This window comes from Typopeltis vanoorti, chromosome 20 (genome assembly GCF_054136105.1).
Source record: "Typopeltis vanoorti isolate ZY-2024b chromosome 20, IOZ_Tvanoo_1.0, whole genome shotgun sequence".
Classification (NCBI taxonomy): domain Eukaryota; kingdom Metazoa; phylum Arthropoda; class Arachnida; order Uropygi; family Thelyphonidae; genus Typopeltis; species Typopeltis vanoorti.
Genome location: NC_143568.1, coordinates 43,887,232 through 43,909,614, shown reverse-complemented (window position 1 = coordinate 43,909,614; position 22,383 = coordinate 43,887,232). Strand labels below are relative to the sequence as shown.

The 22,383-nt window shown below is 36.6% G+C and overlaps 1 protein-coding gene across 1 annotated transcript in view; it reads right to left on the bottom strand.

Annotated features, from left to right (window-relative positions):
- Window positions 1-18,529: 18,529 nt before the first annotated feature.
- Sec61alpha (SEC61 translocon subunit alpha) overlaps window positions 18,530-22,383 on the bottom strand; it is a 151,639-nt gene continuing 147,785 nt past the window's right edge. The window contains exon 12 of the mRNA XM_090410578.1: window positions 18,530-18,892. Coding sequence (XP_090266704.1) covers window positions 18,777-18,892 — 116 coding nt within the window. The 3' untranslated portion in view covers window positions 18,530-18,776. The remainder of the gene's footprint in view (window positions 18,893-22,383) is intronic.

Sequence of the window (22,383 nt, the reverse complement as noted above, 5' to 3'; positions counted from 1 at the left end):
CCAAACGGCTATTTTTTTTCTGGCGAGGTTGATAAGTAAAGGGGATAAAAATCCCTTATTGTTTTTCAGCCAGTATGCGAAACTCTAAGATCGAAAACTACGATCTAAACGTTTCAAAACCGGTCTGGGTAGTGACCTCTCCTCATAATGTAAAGCGGTACTACATCTCCTAGGAGCTCTGTGTTTTTACATTATGAAAAAATATCAAGAATAGTGAAGGAGCTTGCTCCACCTTTGCTTCGAGTTCCCTTGTTGTGGCACTACCAAGTGGTCACTTACGCTTGGATCCGCCGACAGTTCGTCGGCATGAAACGTTTAGATCGTAGTTTTCGATCTTAGGGTTTCGCATACTGGCTGAAAAACAATAAGGGATTTTTATCCCATTTACTCAGTTTAACATCATTTGTTGTTCATAAAAAAACCGTTCCTAAAATTGAAATGTGAGATCCATATAACGGTATTTTGCAAGGAAAGTAAGCAAAATATCATATTCGTTTCAATAAATGTTATTTAACAAATATAAATATCATCAGTTAACACCTTTTATTTCTTTATAGGGAGTAGGCGAGGCCTTTATACCCTATGAATTGGTACAGGCATAAGATTTATTCAGGGAAGCTCTCAAAGAAAGGGATAAGATAGAGGAGTTATTTAAACCAGAGTTATTTGAGAACATTTTATTAATATAAGTATTAGAAGTATATATTGCAGATGCCAAAATTTCAGGTAAGTAGGTAAGGTAAGGTAAAAGTAAAGATTGAGACAGGTGATCACAGAGTATAGTGATTCTGAAGTTCAATCACCACCGGTAGCCGATCAGAGATAGTTGGCCCATGTCTATCACTAATTATAGCAGCCACCAATGAAGAGGCTGGTAAACAAGTGCTGCCATCTCTTGGTACCTAACCCTAACAAGATATGCTGTCTGAAATAATGTGGGTACTACGGTCTATTTTATTGAGTTTACGGAATAAAAAACCCGAGTTTCCGGGAGGAAAAACCCGCTTGCCTGTGCCAGAAATCGACTAACTCAGGAAATGGTCGAAGAAAGGCTTAGAAGACGTTCCACCAGTCGGCAATTAGACTTGAACTTAAATCTGACTTCGAGCGACCAAGCGCAGAGGACGCAAGCACCACTTCCACTGAGCTACACAGGACTAAAATATAAATATTTGACATAATATTTTAAATGAAACAAACATTTGAAAATTCGCGAAAAAAAAAATTCTTCTATATTGTCAGTAAAGTGAAAGAACATCAAGTTGTCTTGTTCCGTTACACTGATTTGAAGAATAAAAGGCAGCAAATTTACTATTACTAAATAGATTCATTGCAAAGGCTGATGTCTGATCATTTCAGGATTGATTATTTTCGCTCATGTGAAATTCGTTTTTATTTTGGTGAAGAGACATAGTAATTGTGCAGGAAAGGAAAAAAAAAAGATCAAATATCGTAGAACAGTAAAGGGAATTCCAAGTAACACAGTACAGGTAAAGTCAAGTGACCAAAGGTTGCTCCACCATAGTTATCCGTTAACGGCTCTAAAATCGCCATTCAGGGATTAACGGCGGGCGGGAAGGGGTAACTGCATGATAAAAAGTAAGAATGCAGATGAAGTTGTGATCCATTAAAATTTAATTGGCAACTATGCTGCGGAATTTTGTCCGGAGGCAGTGCAATATTTTTGTTTTATGTATGTAATTACTTTTCATTATCAACAAGAAGATGGGGTATACTCCTTAAATATTTAGAAAAAAAAATCTTTAACCCCTTAGCATACAAAGACGTCAGTGACACGTCTTTTGTTTATTGCACCAAAATTGATTTTGAATTTTGGTTTCACATATAAATACAACCGAATATAGACGCTAGACAATCTTGTACCTATTTCCTTTCAGCCGAGAAAAGTTGCCAACGGCGTGTATCGGCTATTTCGTTTGCGTTTGCACAAAGGCATCATTATGAATTTGATCCAGCAAATCACTCTCGCTCAAAACTCGCCCAAAAAATTGGCAGAAAAACGACCGGTTTCTGATTTTTAATTGGTACGTTAAGGAGTTAACAGTTAAAAGACTAAGTGAAACGATGTGGTCCGCAAGAGCTGACGCTATATTGCTTTGAAACCATGGATATAAACAAATTAAAAAGGAATTACTTGAACTATCCATTTCTCCTCCTGAAACTCCTATTTCTAAATCAGAGAGTTCATCATTGGCTGATCATTTTGACAATTCAGAAACAGCAATTTTAACAGTTGTGTGGGACAAAATTTTACAACGAATAAATGCTACTAGTAAATCTCTACCCGATATGGATTTGTTGTTAGCTAATAATTCGTTAGTCTTTAGTTGGTTTTATTTTGGCTATAAGTTTTGCTGCTTTAAATGAAGAAGCAAATTGATTAACAGATGAGACAAAGTTTAAAGATGAGAAAGAAAGACTGAAAAACCGAGAAAAATGTGTGACGAAATTTCACAATCTAACAATGAGATTACTCGTATATTACATGAGAAAGAAAATTTCATTGTTAAAACTTTTAATGTCTTTGCGATAAGCTATTTTTGGAAATTAATGAAAGAGCAAAAAACTATTTAGACATATTAGATATGTGTGGCTTTCTTTGAAGAAAGATATAACTCAAGACAAGTACAAGACTAGTATTAACAAAATTTTACACTCTTATGAGGATGATATTGACTCAGAAAAATTTATTGAAGTCAAGCAATTTTTAATCATGATAAAAGAAGAAAATCTTTCAATTAAAATATGTACAAATACATATATTTTTGAGGATGCCTATTTCAAATGCAAGTGCTGAATTCTCATTTTCAGTGTTGAAACGAATAAAAAATTATTTAAGAAGCAACGTATACCAAAATAAAACAAGTGATCTGTCGTTATTATGCATTGAATTAGATGTAATGGACTCGATTAATTATAATGACATTTTAGATATATTTGCTAAAGAAAAAGCAAAAAAAAAATAATAACTTTCAGTTATTCATTTTTTTAATTTAAATTAGAACTGATTTATTTTTTAAATGCAAATATATGTATACCAATATTGTGTTATTTTTATTTTATTAAAATTAGTTATTATGGAAATGTCGACTTTTATTTTCAATAAACTAAAAAAAAATGCGTATGAATTTGATTAACTGAAATACACTTGTTCTTTTGAGGCCTCATAATGATGTTGCGCCTATGGTCACCAAAAGTATAATGCAGCCCTGGTTGGGCAATTTTCAAAAACATCTGACAAGAAAGAGTGAGATAGAACAAACATAAGAAAACTTTAATTTTATTGTATTTTACATGTTATTTCTTTTTTTTTCTTCCTTTTTTAATATTAATTCCACGCATGACAGGTAACAACACCTATAACAGAACGGTGCCATGTTGCCAGGATAAGTGATTAAGGAGTAAGAAGAAATGCTTTAAAAGATTTCTTGAAAGCTTTCTTGAAAACGTTTGGAGACTGAAATGAAGTAAATTGCCACCCTTAGCAAATCAGAGGGCTAGCCCAAACTATCAATGATTTTAAAAGTCAACTGGTGAAAAGAGTATGGCAGACAACTGTTGCTGTGTCATGGTCTACATTGACGTCACAAATTATTGTCTATGTTGAGACTGCAGATTGTAGAGACCTGGCTATCAGAATTAGACATACTAACTGGTATCGAGTGTAAAGGGTACAGTATTTTTAAGACGGATAAAAGAGGAGGGGGTGTGCTGCTAACGATATCGGATGACATGAATCCAGTTAAAGTTGAGACCTATGATTGTAGTAATACTACTAACAGTATTTTATGTGGCAGTGAGTTCGAAGACATTGGTGTGAGGTGGAATCTAACAAGATCAATTATATAGTGGGGTGTTGTTTCAGATCTGGTGGATCGGTTGCTAGTGATAAAGAAATGCATCACCAAATAGACAAGATGAGCGCGAAAAGAGTAATCATCATGGGGGAGTTTAATTATCCAAATATTGATTGAGTAGCAGTAGAATATCATGAGAAGAATGAAAATGCATTTATTGAGCTGTTGCGTAACAACTTCCTCAAGCAGCATGTAACAGAAGAAAAAAACTCGAGGTCAAAGAGTGTAAGATTTCATTATAGTGTCAGAGGGCATTTCATTAAAAAATGTAACTGTTCTGCCTCCGGTTAGTCACAGAGATCATGTGGTACACACTTGGGAAGTGACTAAGTTTATGAATGTTCCATTCAGAAAAACTACATGCTGAACTGCAAAGCATGAAATTATGACCAACTGAGGAATATACTAAGTTCAGTGGAATGGGATCGGTTGATGGATGGGAAGAATATCGACGGTGCGTGGGAAGCATTTAAACAATACTCAAATGATGCCATATCAGGGTGTGTCTCGAGAGTTTGAAGAATAAATAGGGTAGGAGACAAATGTGTAATCTTATTAAGTAAGAGATTCGTACGAAATGGATGATGTGGAAGGACGTGCATAAGGATGATGTGCATTATGAAAATTATAACCAGCTAGCTAGAATAGTCACAACTGTTGTACGGAAAGCAAAGTCTGATTATGAAAAGAAACTGGCTCTGCATGCTAAAGACAACCCACAAGAATTCTATCGAAATGCTACAGTAAAAACAAAGAATAAATATGAAAGAATAACTCTTATAAATGAAGATGGCGTGAGGGTTACAGATGCAGAAAAGGTTATTCAGCTAATGATTGCCCATTTTGTTAAAAGCTATGAACCTGGCATACGCGACATTGAGGTTACTCATACCTCTTCACTGAATGAAGAAACTCAGGTGTATGAAGACGAGGTATTAGAGCTGTTGCATAAGCTGAATAAATATTCAGCAAGGACTGGTGGGATATCAGCATGTGTACTAAAAGAGTGTTCAGCTGAACTGGCCATTCCTTTGACCAGGCAGTTTAATATATATGTCTCAGAACAGGGAAGATTCTGCAGGAATGGAAAGAATGTATGGTAATTCCATTGCACAAGTCTAGTGCAAAGACCGATGTATCCAACTATCGACCAATTAGTATCTCAGGAGTGGTGGTTAAGATTTTGCAAAAATTGGTTAGGGCTCTCATTCAGAAATGGGTTAACAGTTAATCTCTACTTGGCAATGAGCAACATGGGTTTGCTAAGGGAAGGTCATATTTTAGCAACTTGGTCACATTCTATAACAATGTTATCATCGAAATAGACAAGGGTAATGGATACACCATGATACGTCTGGATTTTATTAAGGCCTTTGACAGAATACAGCATGGTAGACTGCTGTTGTATAGATTGAATGACAGTGAACCAAGCAGTGATCCTTTTGGTGCACCACTGATTATCTTAAACCTTGCAGATTCGCATCCCCCAATGTCACTTTTTGATATCTGTCAGTCAGCCATCCTTTTATATATGCTTATATGGGTTTGGATTATGGAATATTAGCATACATAATATAAGAGGTGGCTGACTGACATATCAAAAAGTGGTATATGGGGAATGTGAATCTGCAAGATTTAAGGTAACCAGTAGTAGTAGTACATCACAAGAATCACTGCTTGGTCCACTGTCATTCAATCTATACATTAATAATATTGGGAAGGATTTGACAAGTGACATACAGCTATCTGCTGATGATGAAAAGTTAGGTAGGTTAATCAGGAATGCTGCTAATATGCAGTACTTGCAGAATGATTTGAATAGGCTCGAATTGTGGGAAAATGGATGTCAGTTCAAGGTCAGTAAATGTAAAGTCATTCACTTTGGTGTGATTAGATAACCAATGTCATATTATATTGGTTGGATTATGTTGAAGAAACTGATGAATAGGGATCTTGGAGTGTTAGTAGATAGGAAGTTGAAGTTCAAGGGCCATGTGGCAAAGATTGCAAATACAACTCAAAGGCCTGTGCAGCTTAGTGAAAGTGGCGTTTGTATCCTCTGCACTTGGTCGCTCAAAGTTAGACTTAAGTTCGAGCCTAGTCGCCGACTGGAGGAACTTTTTCGAAGCCTTTCTTCGACCGCTTCCCAAGAGTCGATGTCTGGCACAAGCAACCAGGTTTTTCCTCCCGGAAACTCAAGAAAATCGACCGCAGTACTCATATTATTTCAGACAATAATATATCTTGTTAGGGTTAGGTGCCAAGAGATAGCAACACTTGTTTGCCAGCCTCATCATCAGTGGCTGCTATAATTAGCGATAAACATGGGCCAGCTATCTGTGATTGGCTACTGGTGGAGATTGAACACATTCATCCTCCAAAAGCTAGATAGGGTATAAAAGCTTTGCCTGCTCCATATAACAGAATAAAAGGTTTTAGCGGATTTTTTTTCTCAATTTATTTTTTTTTCCTCAAGAAACCAGATGATAGAATCCACACTATTTCAGACAAAAGTATAATGTGTTAATGTTAAGGACTAAGAGAATTGCGGCACCAGTCAGATGTCTCTTCTTCACATCCATTAGTAATAGTATTGGATCTGCTCTATCTGACTGGCTACCTTTGGAGATTATGATGTCTATAATTGCATAGACATTATAATTCGGTGTACAGTGCTTAAAAATAAGTCAATGGACACCCCCACGGGCAAGGTACATCATGCCATGTAATGAGTCACCTGTTTATAGGCAGTTTGAGAAGCATGTTGTGATAGGATTTCATGTTGCAAACCTATCTCTCCAGAAAATTGGACCTTATAAACAGGCAAAATAACTTCATGTCAGCATTGCAATTATTCTGTGTGGTATTTAAAATTTTTGCAACATTATCCTTTATCTTCGACATCTTGTCTACTAAAACTCCAAGATCCCTAGCCTGATCAGTTTCTTCTAGCATAATCCCACTAATATAATACAACATTGGATATCTTATCACACCACAGTGCATGGCTTGACATTCATTAACATTGAACTGATGTTAATAAATGGACATGTGAGCCATCTTCACATGCCCAAAATTCCATCTTATTCAAATCATCAGCAGCACTCCTGATTACCTATCTTTGTATCATCAGAAATAGCTGTAGATCGCATTTCAAATCCTTCCGAATATTAGTAATGTACAGATTGAATAATAATGGACGAAGCACTTATCCTTGAGGTACACCACTAGTTACCCTAAATCTTAGATTCACATCCCTACACAATTTCTTGATGTGTCAGTCAGTCATCCACTTATCCACGGAAATAGCCAGTAATCGGATCCCATATTCTCCAATTTATTATTATTTGTAACATCTCCAAGGCGTCTGTAGACTCATCACAGGAAGACACCCACTCTACAACTCTGTCCTCACCACTACACTGAAACTCTACTACCAATCATCTACATCAATGCCATCGCTACAACTAGAATTTTTTGTCTGTAAATTGCGTGTGTTCTGAAAGGCCGATTGGTCTATATGCAGGATCTAAAACCCGAGTTTCCAAGAGAAAAATCCCTGCTACCACCGTCTGAGATCGGCAAACTCACCTTTGATTGATAAAGTCCATATAAAGATCCCTCCCGTTACGAAGAGAATCGAACTTAGGCCTTTTCTAATCGAAAGGTGCAACGTACCCTCGTTCTTCCAATTGCACTACAGAGGTATTTATTCTCCAATTTATGGAACAGTTTTCTACACTGTATTCTGTCAAATGCCTTAGCAATGTCCTAAAGTAGTATGTGTATCCATTCCCCTTGTCTATCTCAGAAGTAACATTATTATATTATAGAATGTAAGCAAGTTACTAAAACATGACCGTCTCTTAGTAAACCCATGCTGTTCATTGCAAAGTATAGAATCTATGCCAACCCATTTCTGAATGAAAGCACTAACCATTTTACTAAAATCTTCAGCATCATTCCTGAGATACTAAATGGTCGATAGTTGAATATATTGGTCTTTGAACATCCCTTGTGCAATGGAATTACCATGCATTCTTTCACCTCTTGTGAAATCTTCCCTGCTCTGAGACTCAAATTATATCACCTGATCAAAGGGATAACCAGTTCAACTGAACACTCTTTTAGCATCCATGCTGATATCCCATGTTTCTTGCAGATTTCTTATTCAGTTTGTGCAACAGCTCTAGTATTTCCACTTCATACACAAGTTTCTTTATACATGAAGAAGCGGTGGTGTGTTCAATGCTGCATATACCAGGTTGACAGCTTTTAGCAAAATGATTCATTAGCTGAACCTCTTCTGCATATGTTACCCTTGCACCATCTGCATTTAGTAGTCATTCTTTCAGATTCATCATTTCTTTTACTTGCAGCATGATAGAATTCTTTTGGATTTTTTTTAGCTTGCAGTTTCTTTTCATACTCAGACTTAGCTTTCAGTACAACAGTTGTGTTGTACTGAAAGCTAAGTCTGGCCTGCTGCTATTATTTTCCTAATGGACATCGTCCTTATGCACACGGTATTCCTTCCATAACATCGCTTTCTTACGAATCTCTTGCTCGATAAGATTACATATCCATTTGTCTCATACCCTGTCTATTTTTTGAACTCTCAGGACATATTTTGATATTGCATCATTTAAGTATTTTTTTAAATGCTTCCCTGTCGATATTCTTCCCTTCCAGCAACAGATACTATTGTGCTGAACTTAGTTGGCCATAATTTCCTGCTTTGTAGTTCAGCATGTAACCTTTTCTGAATGGAACATTCATAAACTTAGCCACTGCCCAAAAGAGTACCACATGATCACTGTTACAGACCGAAGGCAGAATTCATTTTGTGCAACAGCTAGAATAGTAATGTTAACTGAAACCCCTTCTGACACTATAATCAAATCTAACACTGACCTTGAGTTCTTTGTGACATGTTGCTTGAGGAAAATGTCTTGCAACAGCTCAATAAATCGTATCATTCTTCTCATGTGATTTGACAGCAATTCAATCTTCGGATAATTAAACCCCCCCTCCTCCATTATTACTCATTTCGAACCCATCGTATTTATTTCGTGATGCATTTCTTCATCACTAGCAACCAATCCACCAGGTCTCTAACATCACCCCATTATGTATTTGATCTTCTTCATGCCAGATGGCTTCAAACTCACTGCCACAAATAAAAAAATTACTAGTATTGCAGTCATAGGTCTCAACTCTAACCGGATTCAAGTCATCTGATATCATTAGCAGCACCCCTCCTCTCATATTCTGTCTATCCTTCCTAAAAATACTACCCATTACACTCAATACCAGTTAATGTCTGCTTCTGATAGCCAGGTCTCACTAATGCCTACAATATATTAACCAAGGCAAGAATTCTACTCCTTTGTTTCTGATACTCCTAGCATTCGTGTGCAGACATAAGTGACATGCATGCTCTTTTGCATATTATCTGTAGTCTGCATGGTACAGTTCAACAACTTGCAGATCTCTAGTCTTATCTAGTTCCTTATTTATAAAGACATCTTTAAACATGCTTGATAGGTCAAAACACAGAATTGTTCTTTTCATAATCACATCCATAATAATAACCATTCCCATCACTAACAGTTAGTTGACATTGTTGCTGTTACAGATTCTCATAATTTAGTACTAGCGATTATTTAGTTAAATGGATAATTAGACAAGTGGTGATAAGTAATATTCAAAATTGGAGACTTTCACGAGTCACTTGAAGTAGATACATGATTAAAAAAAAATTTATTGAGTAATCTATTAGACTTTCCCAGGTTTTTGATATAGATATACAGTCATTACGATTCAGGTTGGGATGATGGAGCAAGGCCTGCACGCTTTCCTTGAACAAACGTTCAAACCTATAACGGGATCTATGTAAGCGGCGAGTCCTGGACCAAAGGATGTTGTGGTCAGTTTCAAGAGGCGAGTCAGGACTTGCCTCTTACATAGATCCCGTTATAGGTTTGAACGTTTGTTCAAGGAAAGCGTGGAGGCCTTGCTCCGTCATCCCAACCTGAATCGTAATGACTGTATATCAAAAACCTGGGAAAGTCTAAAAGATTACTCATTAAATTTTTTTTTAATCATGTATCTACTTCAAAATATTCCGTTTTATACTTAGTGATATAACATCACGTGGCTTTTTCTATTTTAAACGATCTATTGTTAATATTCTAGCTTGTATTTTTTATAACTGTTCTTATACCACTGAGGATGGTCTACTATTTCCAGACCGAAATATCTGGTTAATTAAATATCTTTCTTGTGTTTACATGCATATATCATTCAGACAATAACATATGCTGTTATAGTCAGCGGTTGCCACTTATGTTTCAGAGGATAATTGCGATGTTGATGTGAACCTTGACATGTATGGATAAGGAAGTCATTTTTGCTTCTTTATAAGACCACGCCAGGTTTATTGTGTGCAGATTTGGTCTCCAAGAGAATAAAGCTGCGGAAGAGTATAAAGAGTTAGAAAGATTACATCTGGATTATGGGGAGAGATTGTATGTGCATTTCAGACTCTGGTTAACAGGAGAAAGAGAGGGGGGGTGATATGAGAGGTATATTATTATTATTATTTTAACGGTGTCTCCATGGAGTCAAAAGAATCATCGCGGGAGACCCGACATTGACACACTAACCATTATTTACACAATACCTGTCATACCTCTCCTTAAATTCATTCACAGTTGAAGCTTGAAGCATTCACAACCAGTTCTGGCAAAGCATTCCACCCATTCACAACCCTCCAAGTAAAAAATCTAGTCCTAACACCCTTGTTAGGACTAGATTTTTAAATAGGCTGACGCTATGGACTGAGGTAAATGGCTGTCAGTTCAACGTGGCTAAGTGTAAGGTGATGCACTTCGGGAGGATGACATCGCATGCTGTTTACTATATTAACGGAACGGAACTGAACTGCAGGAAGTTGATGAGACAAGAGACTTGGGAGTTATTGTGGACAGAGAACTTAAATTTAAAGGGCATATTGCTAAGATTGCCAAAACATATTTTGGAGCCCACAGATCATCAATCTATCCTCATAGGGAACATCCTACAGACCTGCAACAATCTTTGTAACCCGCCTCTGAATCCTCTGTACCACTTCCGCATCACCAAGAAATCCTGGCGACCAGATCTGTGCACAATAGTCCAAATGCAGCCTTATTAATGCCTTATAGAGTGGAACAATAACTTCCCTATCCCTGCTTGTTAGTGTGTTCCTCAACAACCATGTAATTTGATGTGATGTTCTGGCAATCTTAGCAATATGCCCTTTAAACTTAAGTTCTCTGTCCACAATAACTCCCAAGTCTCTTGTCTCATCAGCTTCCTGCAGTTCAGTTCCGTTAATATAGTAAACAGCATGCGATGTCATCCTCCCGAAGTGCATCACCTTACACTTAACCACGTTGAACTGACAGCCATTTACCTCAGTCCATAGCGTCAGCCTATTTAAGTCATCCTGTAAAATATCCACATCATTTGAATTGATTATCGCTCTTCCCAATTTTGCATCATCAGCAAACAAGTGGATATTTCCATTCAAGATATTTCCAATATCATTGATGTACAAATTAAACAATAGAGGACCAAGAACTGAGCCCTGAGGTACACCACTAGTCACTTGCCTTTTCCTGGACTCAGCTCCTCCGTAAACCACTCTTTGATATCTGTCTGCCAGCCATCCTTTAATCCAAATCACCATCTTCGGATCCAAACCCATTTGCTCTAATTTATGTAACAGAGTTCCATGTGGAATCCTGTCAAAAGCCTTTGCAAAGTCAAGCAGTATCACTGAGTAAGGATTTCCTTTATCCAACTACACTGTTACTTTATTATAGAACGTAAGCAAATTACTTAGGCAAGACCTACCCTTCACAAAACCATGTTATCAGAGGTAACTTTTGAATGGGTGTTATAGGATACTGTCTGATGAAAGGTTTTGTTATATGGAAGGTGGGGGAGAACATGGGGGCATCCATGGAAGTTGGGGGAGAACTGAAACCTTGGCTTTGGGAAACAAACATAGGAAGCGCCACTTCAGGCCTTAAATAATGAAGGTGGTGGTGTTTCACTGGCTAATAAAAATCATGTGCACCATCTGGTAGGTCTAGCTGCCATCGCCCACAATTTTGGAAGATGTTCTTTTACGATGGGAATGCTTGCTGAAGTCATAAGAGACCCTTTGGTGATAAAAGGTCACATCTCAAAAGACAAGGTTAACTTGACTGGGAGAGGCTGTATTAAGTAGTGTTGCCAATTCAGCTCTTTTGGAGCTAGATCTAGCTTTTTTTTTTCTTCCCTAGCTCCTTCAAAACTAGTTTCAGCTCTTTTTGTTTTTATAACTTACTGTTAAAGAAATTGTTTTAAAAGTTTTCCAGATGTTTGTATTTGATAAGGAATTGTATTGTACGTTTGGTACGAGCATCGTACACGTTTCAAATGCATGATGTCAGTCAGTGACGTAGCCCAAGTCTGCCATTTTGTTGTTTTAAAGTTGATATCACCGCTACAAGTTAGTCTTTGCAGTATTCTGGTTGATAGTTACGATTACGAGTGGGAAGTTTTCAAAGACTGATCGTAATTCGTTGCAGTAAAGAGTTGTATACCCTTCTTCAAAAATGAGCAAAGAGAAAAATAAAGCTTACAAGCAAAAATTTAGGAGGGAGTGGTTGCAAATGGGAATGTTTATAGATGGTTGTGTGAAATTCCTGGTGATGCTACAAAAGGTCACCAAGTTTTGCAGATGTGATATAGCTGCTAAATATTGTCAGCTTGTAAAGCATAGTGAAACTAAGAAACATCTTGCTGCAGTTTCATATAAGGCTGTTCCTATTACAAATATGCTTGTGAAATTCTGATCAGACTGTGAACTTTAGGTTAGCATTATTTGTTTGTTCAACAGTTGCAATCATCTAGTAGATCTTTGCAAAAATATCATCCCAGACAGTCAAATTATGCCAAAGGTAAAAATGCACTGAACTAAGTGCTCTGCAATTGTAAAGAATATTATAAGTGAGCATTTTGAAGATCTAATTGCGGACATTAGAGATGAAATTTTCAGCTTGCTAATAGACGAATCGAATGATATCACAGTGAATAAGATTTTAGTAATGGCCATCATTTATTATAGCAAGAAATTCAACAAAATTACGCATACATTTCTGAGTATGGTGGTTGTAGAAAAGTGCGACGCTAGTGGTATTGTGGCTGCACTGAAAAAGAACCGTTGACCAAGAAACTGAACATTAAAAATCTCATTGCAAACGGTACAGACAATAGCAATGTTATGATTGGTGTCAATAATGGCGTTTATGAACAACCAAAGGCATAAATTCCCTCCTTAATTTTAATTAGATGCGTATGCCATTCATTACAACTGGTAATGTCTCACACCTGTGCAGAATCTCTCCCAGAAAATTAGAATTTTTAGTTGCCAAAACGTATAAGTGGTTTTCACATTCTTCTTCAAGACAAGCAGCATACAAAGAGCTGTATCAAACTATCAACGAAAATGATGCTCCTCTGAAAATTGTAAGCAACTGTGCAACAAGGTGGCTCTCCATTGAACAGGCAGTAGACAGAATTCTCAGCCAGTGGTTGGAATTAAAAACTCACTTTGAAGTCGTGAGTGTGACTGAGAAATGTTACAAAGCTCAAATTTTGTGGGAGATGTACAAAGATGAAAGGAATCAGCTGTAGCTTTTATTTTTGCATCATGTTCTAGTTCAAGTTCAGCAAGTTAACAAAATTTTCGAATCTAACAGTGCGAATAAGATGAGATTATTTGAAGACCATTCTCGTTTGATTAGCTCTATTTCTAATATGTTAGTGCTACCATCATCCACAGTCGACCCTCTAGAGTCAGAGATTGATGACTATTTGGATCCCAGTCCAAATCTTAGTTACAGATTTGAAAGAAAAATTTCAGAGTTGATGATACAAAAGAAAATAACGCAAAATGATGACCGAAATCTTAGAAATAGCGCAAGACAATTTCTTCTTGGTCACTTCAAACAGCTTAAGCAAATATTGCCTAAAAACTTGAATATTTTAAGAATGATGTCTTGTTTTTCTGTTGACAATATCCTAAAACATATTTCCAGACGAACTTCGTGAACTTACCACGAAACATGTAATGCAGTATTCATTTGCCTGTAACACTCAGAACTTTACTTGGAAACATTTGACTGAAACACAAACAAATGTCGTTCTTGTCACCTCCCATCCTCATCACTGCTCATAACATGTTCCCCAGATAAAACTAAATAGTTTAATGGGGACAATTATCTAACTTTACACAATTTAACGTGGAGTTAAGTCTAGTCTAAACACTTATGTTTAATGTATATATGTCCCCCCTCCCCAAAACACACACCAATTCCTTTATCCATTAGGTCCAAATACCTGATGTATTCAGGTACACAGTTTTCCAAACCTAACTGTTGCTGGACATGATAACTAATCCTATTTCCACAGTGCATGCATTTGCTATCTATCCAGGTTGTGGAGGAGAGGGGAAAAATATGGCGTCATATGAGAGCAGCTAACTCATCTGTGAGGTTGAACCTTTTCGTCAATGTTTCTTAATCCTAGACAGTATTCAGTCTTTCCAAATTCCTTGGCAAAAGAATTTATGTGAACTAACAGGTGTGGGCACATATATTTTGATCTGTATCCCCCCCCCTCATTATCACCAAATTCCTGACATTTACCCTCAAGGGATATGACAGTACTACATGAAAAATTTACATCATTACTAACTGCCTATCTACAATTTTCCTCCAAATCAGTCTGTTACTTGTCAAGACTCCAACATTACCAGATGTTATATTTCTATCGTCTAAGGCACTTTGTACCGTATCAATCCACCTATATCTTGGTCTTCCTCTGGGTCATTTTCCTGCCAAAGAACATTTGTTTTGCTAATCTTTCCTTTCCCATTCTGCTTAAGTGACCATACCACTTGAGATTAGCTCTGCTAATGCATTCCTGGATGCTGACAATATCAAGTTCTTTCCTAATATCCTCGTTTTCAACATATTGTCATTGATGCCATCTGTTCATGTCCATAATCTTTCTCAGGACTCTCATATCTGCAGTCTCTAGTCTTTGGTCAAGTGCTTTACTTTTAACCCAGCTCCACAGATCCATAATTTAAAATTGGTTTAAACACTGTCTTGATTACAGCTAATTTCTCTCTTATTCCATATAAATTTATTCAGTTGACTTCCTACCATACCAGCTTTGTTGATTCTGTTGTCTATTTTCATATTTAACTAACCATCTTCACTAAAAATCATGCCTAAGTAGCTGAAATATTTTATAGGTTCTCAATTCGCAATGCAGTTGATATTTTCAACGCTTCTGCCTATTTTCATTTTCTTTGTCTTGTTATTGCTGACCTTCATACCATATCTATTACAAGTTCTTCAATTTAGTCAGGGAATCTTGCAGACTTGTAGCGGATATATTTAAAAGTATAACATCGTCCGCATAAAGCAGACATTAATATATCCAATTCTGATATCTGATTTAATACTACTTTAATTCATAATGTGATCCATGTAGATAATGAATAACAGAGGGGATGATGTACACCCTTGTCTGACACCAGATTTAACACTGAACTACCTTCCTGTACTTCCTTCCATTCTAACTGCTGAATTACAACTCAAATAAAGAGTAACTATTGATAAATTGATATATTGCCCCATTGACACTATAACTGTAGAATTTTGAATAGCTTCCTTTGCAGGCCTAAAAAACTTAAATAGAGATCTTTGTTCTATTCCCACAATTTTTGAACTATTTGTTGTAAAGTGAAAATCTGATTATGACTGTCTCTATATCGCCCGAATTCAGCTTATTCTTCACAGCTCCCCTTCCACAATCATTAACCGTTTCTCCAGCGTACTTGGATAAATCTTATGAGGAATACGCAGTAGGAAAATATCTCTGTAATTATCACATTGTTTTATTTCCCTTTTTGTATATGGGTACTATGAGAGCTCTAATCCAATTATCTGGAATTTGTCCGACTGTCCAGGCCTTCTGAACTATGCAGTGCAGCCACTGTAAGACTTTTATACCTCCATACTTGAGCATTTCTGGTCAAATATCATCTACTCCAGCTGCTTTCAACATTTCAGACTTTTTGTGGTTTTTTCTATTTCAAGTATGGATATGTATTCCTGATTGCATGCCTGGTCAGTGCTTTTTATCACTATGATATCGTCACTGCTAGTTACATTTAGCAATTTTTCAAAGTAATTACTCCATACTTCAAGGATATCGTTTTCTCCAGTTTTCATATCACCTTTATTATCTCTAATTCCATTTACAGCACTCTTTCCTCCATTTCTGAGTTTCAACAACTTCAAGAATGTCTTGCCACCTTCTTGATATTTATTTCTATTCTTACCAAAGTCTTCCCATTACTCTTGTTTAGCTAGTTTTACATAGTGTTTAGCTTTCTTACATTTATCTCTGTATTCTCTAAGAGCACAAGTTGACTTATTTGCCAGGGACTTTTGATATGCTTTCTTTTCGTTCACTGACTTTTACTTCCTGTCTCCACCAAGGAGTTCTGATTTTTCTATCATTACAGACAACCTCACCACATGTCTCTCTGGCTGAATCAATCAATGTTTTCTTCGGAGCTTGCCACTGAATCTCCAAAGTTTGATTCCTGTTCTCAAACGGAAGCTTTCATTTTTTCTTGAATAATGTTTGTATATTTCTGTCTACAGTTCACATCTGAGAGCTGCTCAACTTTTATTTGCTTTAAAACCTTCCTACATGTTCTTCTTTTCAATATGAAATTCAATTTTATCCTGCTCAAGAGACTAAATGGTGATCACTTCCAATTTCAAATCCTCTGTACACTCTAGTGTCCTGCACCAGAGAGAGAACATCACTGTCAATAATACCATAGTCAATGAGATTTTTCTTATTCCTTGCCTCTTCTCTCCATGTGAATTTGTGCACATTTTCATGTCAGAACATAGTGTTAGTAATAACCAGTCCATGTCCTGAGCAGGAATTCAAGAAGTATTTACCATTATTATTAGCTTTGCTCTTTTCTCCAAATTTCTGTATGTCTGACAATCATTTCCTACTCTGCTGTTTAGATCCCCAACAAAGATCAACTTTTCATTTTTCACTGTGTCAGTTGCGTTCTTTAAAGCCTCAAAAAATTCCTTCACTTACCTTAGCAGAACCTTCTGTGGGACCATAGGCACAAATATGTCTCATTGTGTAGTTTCCCAATCTGATATTTGCCCACATCACTCTACTTAAGACTGCCTGTCATTCAAGGTTAGCATCATATTTAGTGTTGAATACTATGGCTACTCCTTTTCCTTGATTGTCACTGCCTGAATATAACATTTTGTATTTATTGCTCGGAAAGATTTCACCACTTTTTGCCTTTTTTTGTTTCGGTCACCACCTATTATATCGATCTGGTACTTATTCAGTTCCTCAGCTAGCTCCATTTCTTTGCCATTCAGGCTTCTTATGTCAGTAGTGCCGATCTTGAACTCTGGTGATATTGAGTTGGGGTGTGTGTTTCAGGATTTGTTCCAGTGGCTGACTTTTTGCTGTTTGCACCAGCTTCCTGTGGCGAAAGCAACAGGGGCATTGTTGAACCAGGCAACGCCCAAGCCTGCATGAAATTCTGTCACGTACCATCATTTTATATTGTGGTTTAAGCCAATAAGAATACAATTTGGTCCTAAATCCCAAACTGCCAGTCCATCCTCCTTTGTTCAGTATTCAGGTAGATACCTAACAGGCTGCACCACGAGAAGGTGAGGATTGGACATTAGGTCAGAAGCCCTGGTTGGTTCTCCGTATTCCTTTAAGGGCTATGTGGTGGTCTCCTCTGTTATGTAGCTTTGACCCTTAAGCACCCTGTAAATGAAAGGTTTATAAAAGTAAATCTTGACGTACATGGACTGGGATTTTTCCTTATTGGAACATTATATCCCATGTGACACTGCCTCAGTTGATGAAAATCAAGAATTGAAGATCTCAGAGAAATTATTGAATTTTTGAATTGACTACATATATTCTTATTTAATTCATTATCCAAGTCATGAAGATACTTGTATAAGAGGCTCTTGACTTCACATCAATTGCCTTAGTATCCCATACTGCAAACACACTTCTTTTCAGGTGTGTATTGCTATGCATCCTAGAAGGAACACTACCCAGACTAGTTTTGACCTTTACTGAGGTTTCTTTAATGTGAGTCAGATCCAAGAAAATACCAAGATTGAATTAATGCAAAATCATATATTACTGGTTAACATTTACTGGCAAATGAAATGGCAAAACTATTTTAAAAACATCTTTATTATTTAAATAATACAACTGCTGCCAAAAGTGTCAGAACTGAAAATCCTGCTTATGCAAAGTCAATTTTAATCACTTAAAATTGACTTTGCTTTAAACATAATTTTACCAGAGTTATTAAAATTATACCGAAGGATGATTTTTGATGTTAAAAAATGGACAGTGGGTTGAGTGAGACATTAAATAGTTAAGCCTTATTTAGAATTTTTGTTATGAAAAATCAATGAAAAATGTAATGGTCAAATGTAAAACAGCACAAATCTGTAACAGAACCGAATTTACTTTGGATATACAAATTACTTCTCACTTAAGAAAAGAAGAAAACCAAACATCTTAACAATAAACTTATGTGAAAACACTTGTGACCGAAATAATTGTCCCAAAAACAGCCTGATGCTCACATAATTAAAAAAAGTCTTTATTGTGGCTCTTCTATTTAAATAAGTGCAAAATAAGCACCACTTTGCTCTGAAATACATTTCTAGACAAGTGAATAATACACTTTCTTTAAAAAAGTAATGTGCTCATTCCACCCATTTCACTCTGTTCTTTCACAAAAATTTCAAAGTACTGGTAGATTATAGTGACAGCAAGAAGAATACCAGTACCACTACCAATGGCACCTAAGAAAATAAACGTAAATGAGTAAAAATGAATTTATTATATATATATATATTATGAATTCTGAAGTGAAGCTAAGCAGTTATTTATACATAGTAAAGAAAATAAATACTAACAGTACTCCCAAAATAACTTTCATTATATAAAATAACTATTTTTCATAATGAATTTTTCATAACTATTTTTTTTTTTTGCGAGTTTAAACCCATTCATATGCGTCATTTGTAAAATTCACAAAATAAAATGCATAAAAGCCACATTAAAAGAATACTTTCCCTAGGCGAAGGAAATGGCAGCTAGATTTCTTGGTGGATGTCTTTCATTACCCAATGAAGTACCACTGTTCTACTTTTCAGAAGCGTGAAGTGGCTACCACCATGTTTCATTTCCAGAGAAAGTTTCTGTTCTTCCCTTTTCCTTTCTTCCCATATGCAGTGATGGCCTTGCTGTGCATGCTCAACACATTGCTGTTATTTAACTAGAGAACCAGTATCTTTGCCATCTGAGACAGCAGTAAAACAGTTTTCTGCATTCTGACCCAAGATAAAACATGAGAATGAACTCAATGGTAACATGTCTTTTGAAGGATTCCCAATCGGCTCTATTAGGTCATACCTGGAGGGAATCTATATATATGTGGTGTGGGGGTGCACTAAGATCACACTTGGACTGGAATCTGGGCACTCAACTCTACCATGAAAGATGGTCATACAAATATTAGCATCACAGCAGATGCTAAAGAAACAAAAATAAAATAAAAAAATTACAAAAATCTGAAAAATACAACACAGAAATTTCCACAAAAACTGAGGAATGTGTGCTATTCAACTTGAGATACAAAAATGCTTACATTTTAATATTGTTTGATATGTCTCTTGAAGAGCTATCCATTCATAAAACTTATCTATGTTTATGTACAATGAATGTCTTAAATAGAACAGTTTCTTTATCTCTCCATACTAGTAATGTTAGACTGTCATTAGTTCAAATAGCTAGATTAGCTCAAGGCTTTCACCTTGTATCTCTTGTTAGATACCTGAATTACCTGCCTCTGACATGGCATGCTGCTGCAAATGAAGAAAGACCCCCCCCCCCCCCATGGCTTCACTCCAGGAAGGACAAAAGAACTTTCAGAAGGCAAATTTTCAGTACTTTAACGTTTATTTTGTTCTTTAAGTCTGGCATTTTTGTTTATAGGAAAAAAATTTAATATATCATGTTTTGCTTTCTCTATCTTATATAACGAAAACAATATGAGAAAAAAAGAGACTGAAAAAAAAAAACCCTAACCGATGCTAACACAGTAACAAAAACACCTGCTTTCACACACTAATATGGTACTGGAGAACAGCCAATTAAATAACACTTCTGCAACCAATCCCACTAATTGTTTCTAGAGAAAATAGATAGTCATTTTAACTATTAAAGAATACACTCCTTTAGGATACTATCTGACAGTGATTGCCAAGATGCTGCTTCTATAACATTTAACAGTTTCCAAAGACAAGTTACTAATGCACTAAACAACCTATCCCAAAGGTCATCAACACACCACCACACACGCACACAGACCTTCTACATATTCATCTCATCACAGTATTTTACTGCCACAAAGGTCACATTAGGAAAAACTTGCCATATACTTCCACCAACAGAGCAACAGACACTCCAACCAAGAGAACAGTCATCAGAACAGACATGCAGCACAAGACAATGTTGCACATGGAATAAAAAAAAAAAAAAAAAAAAAAAAAAAAACTCAAACCACTGACATCTAAATCAAAAACATCCAAAACTGCACAAGGAAAGTTTGACTTTCCTTGTTCTGATAAACACCTAGAGCAAAAAATCTATCAAACTATTTTCCCATTACTCTTACCTCGGCACTCTTGAAAGTGATGGAGAAGGTCATCAACATCCAGCTTCTTCACTACCTTGAGATCCATCAATTAATTAGCGATCATCAATATAGATTCTGTCATTCTCATTCTACAGCAGACCCACTTGCTAACCTTACCCACCTCTAGACACAGGTCATGGAAGATATGGAGAAAAGAAACATGTGGTTGCTCTCGATATTTCAAAGGCATTTGAATGTATCTGGCATCAAGGCCTTATGAACAAGCTACAATTTTATGGTCACCCTCAAGCCTTTTGTAATTGAACTGCCAGTTTCCAAATCTCATAAGATTTCTTTTAAAGATCCTGGAGTAGACGAGCACTGATATTATAATTTTGAATTAGCAAAATTATAGTTTTGCTGATGACAGTACTTTCCACATCATCACATCTTCCTTATACCCTCTTTTACCTTGCGGTGTCGAGGGTCCATTGATCATCGGACCTCACTCCGTTTACAGGATAAGGTGGTCAGCCTTATGCCCCGGAGTATCCTATGGCCTGTAGTGTTGAGTTCTCAAGGCCAGTTTGCCTGCTTTGCGGGATGAAAAACCCCAGAATAAACTGGGGAAAAAACCCTGCTGTCCACGCCCAAGACTGGCTAACTTGGCTATGGCTGAGGAAGATCCTTCAGCTCCTCACGTCACTGACGGGAATCGAACCTAGGACACTCCTTCCCCAGGCATATGGTTGTGAAGCGCATAGCCACTAGGCTAACCGCGCGCTAGATCTTTTAAAAATTCCAAATTGAAAAGTCGGTTTAAAAAGCCCTTATATTAATCGTTTGATGCAAAATGCTTGCATAAAGCTGGGTAATTTCTCCACACAGCAAGAAGCGTTCGTAAACTGCAAGCTGTCCATTGTGGTTCAAACACATGGCCGATCTTTAAAATTTTGATACCAAGGCCTTTTGCAATCGTATTTAATTCTCTTTGATTGTTTGATGATAAAAAGCATATAATTTATCCATAAATATTTCAAAATGATTTATTTCTTTAATGTTTTTTTATCGAATCGTCTAATGCTAATTGTAAATGATGAGCTACGCAATGCCAAATCATAATGTTGGGAAATCTTTGTAGAAGTTTGATTGCAACAACTGATTTGTTTCCTAACATTACACTACTCCATCAGAACAAAATGCAATGAGATATACATTCCACGGTGGTATTGTCTAGTTCTACAAGATTATTAAACAAGAACAAGCAGTTCGCAAATTTGAGAAAAATTTAACAAAGGGCTCGCCCTTATAGCTCACCACTGGCCATGCCTCAATAACTTACCATTTATAAGTGAGGCGGATAAGGGTAATCAGAATAAGGTGATTCTGCTGGACTTTGCAAAGGCATTTGACAGGATATTGCATGGGATTCTAATAAATAAACTGCAGAACCCAAGGTTGGATATGAAGTTGGTAAAGTGGATAAGAGGGTGGTTGATGGATAGATACCAAACAGTAGTTTATTCAGAGTCCAGTAGGAGACCTGTGACTAGCAGAGTACCATAGGGCTCTGTACTTGAGGCCACTACTGTTTGTACATTAATAATATAGGAAATGATTTGAGAGGAACTATTCAGTTGTTCTGATGATGCA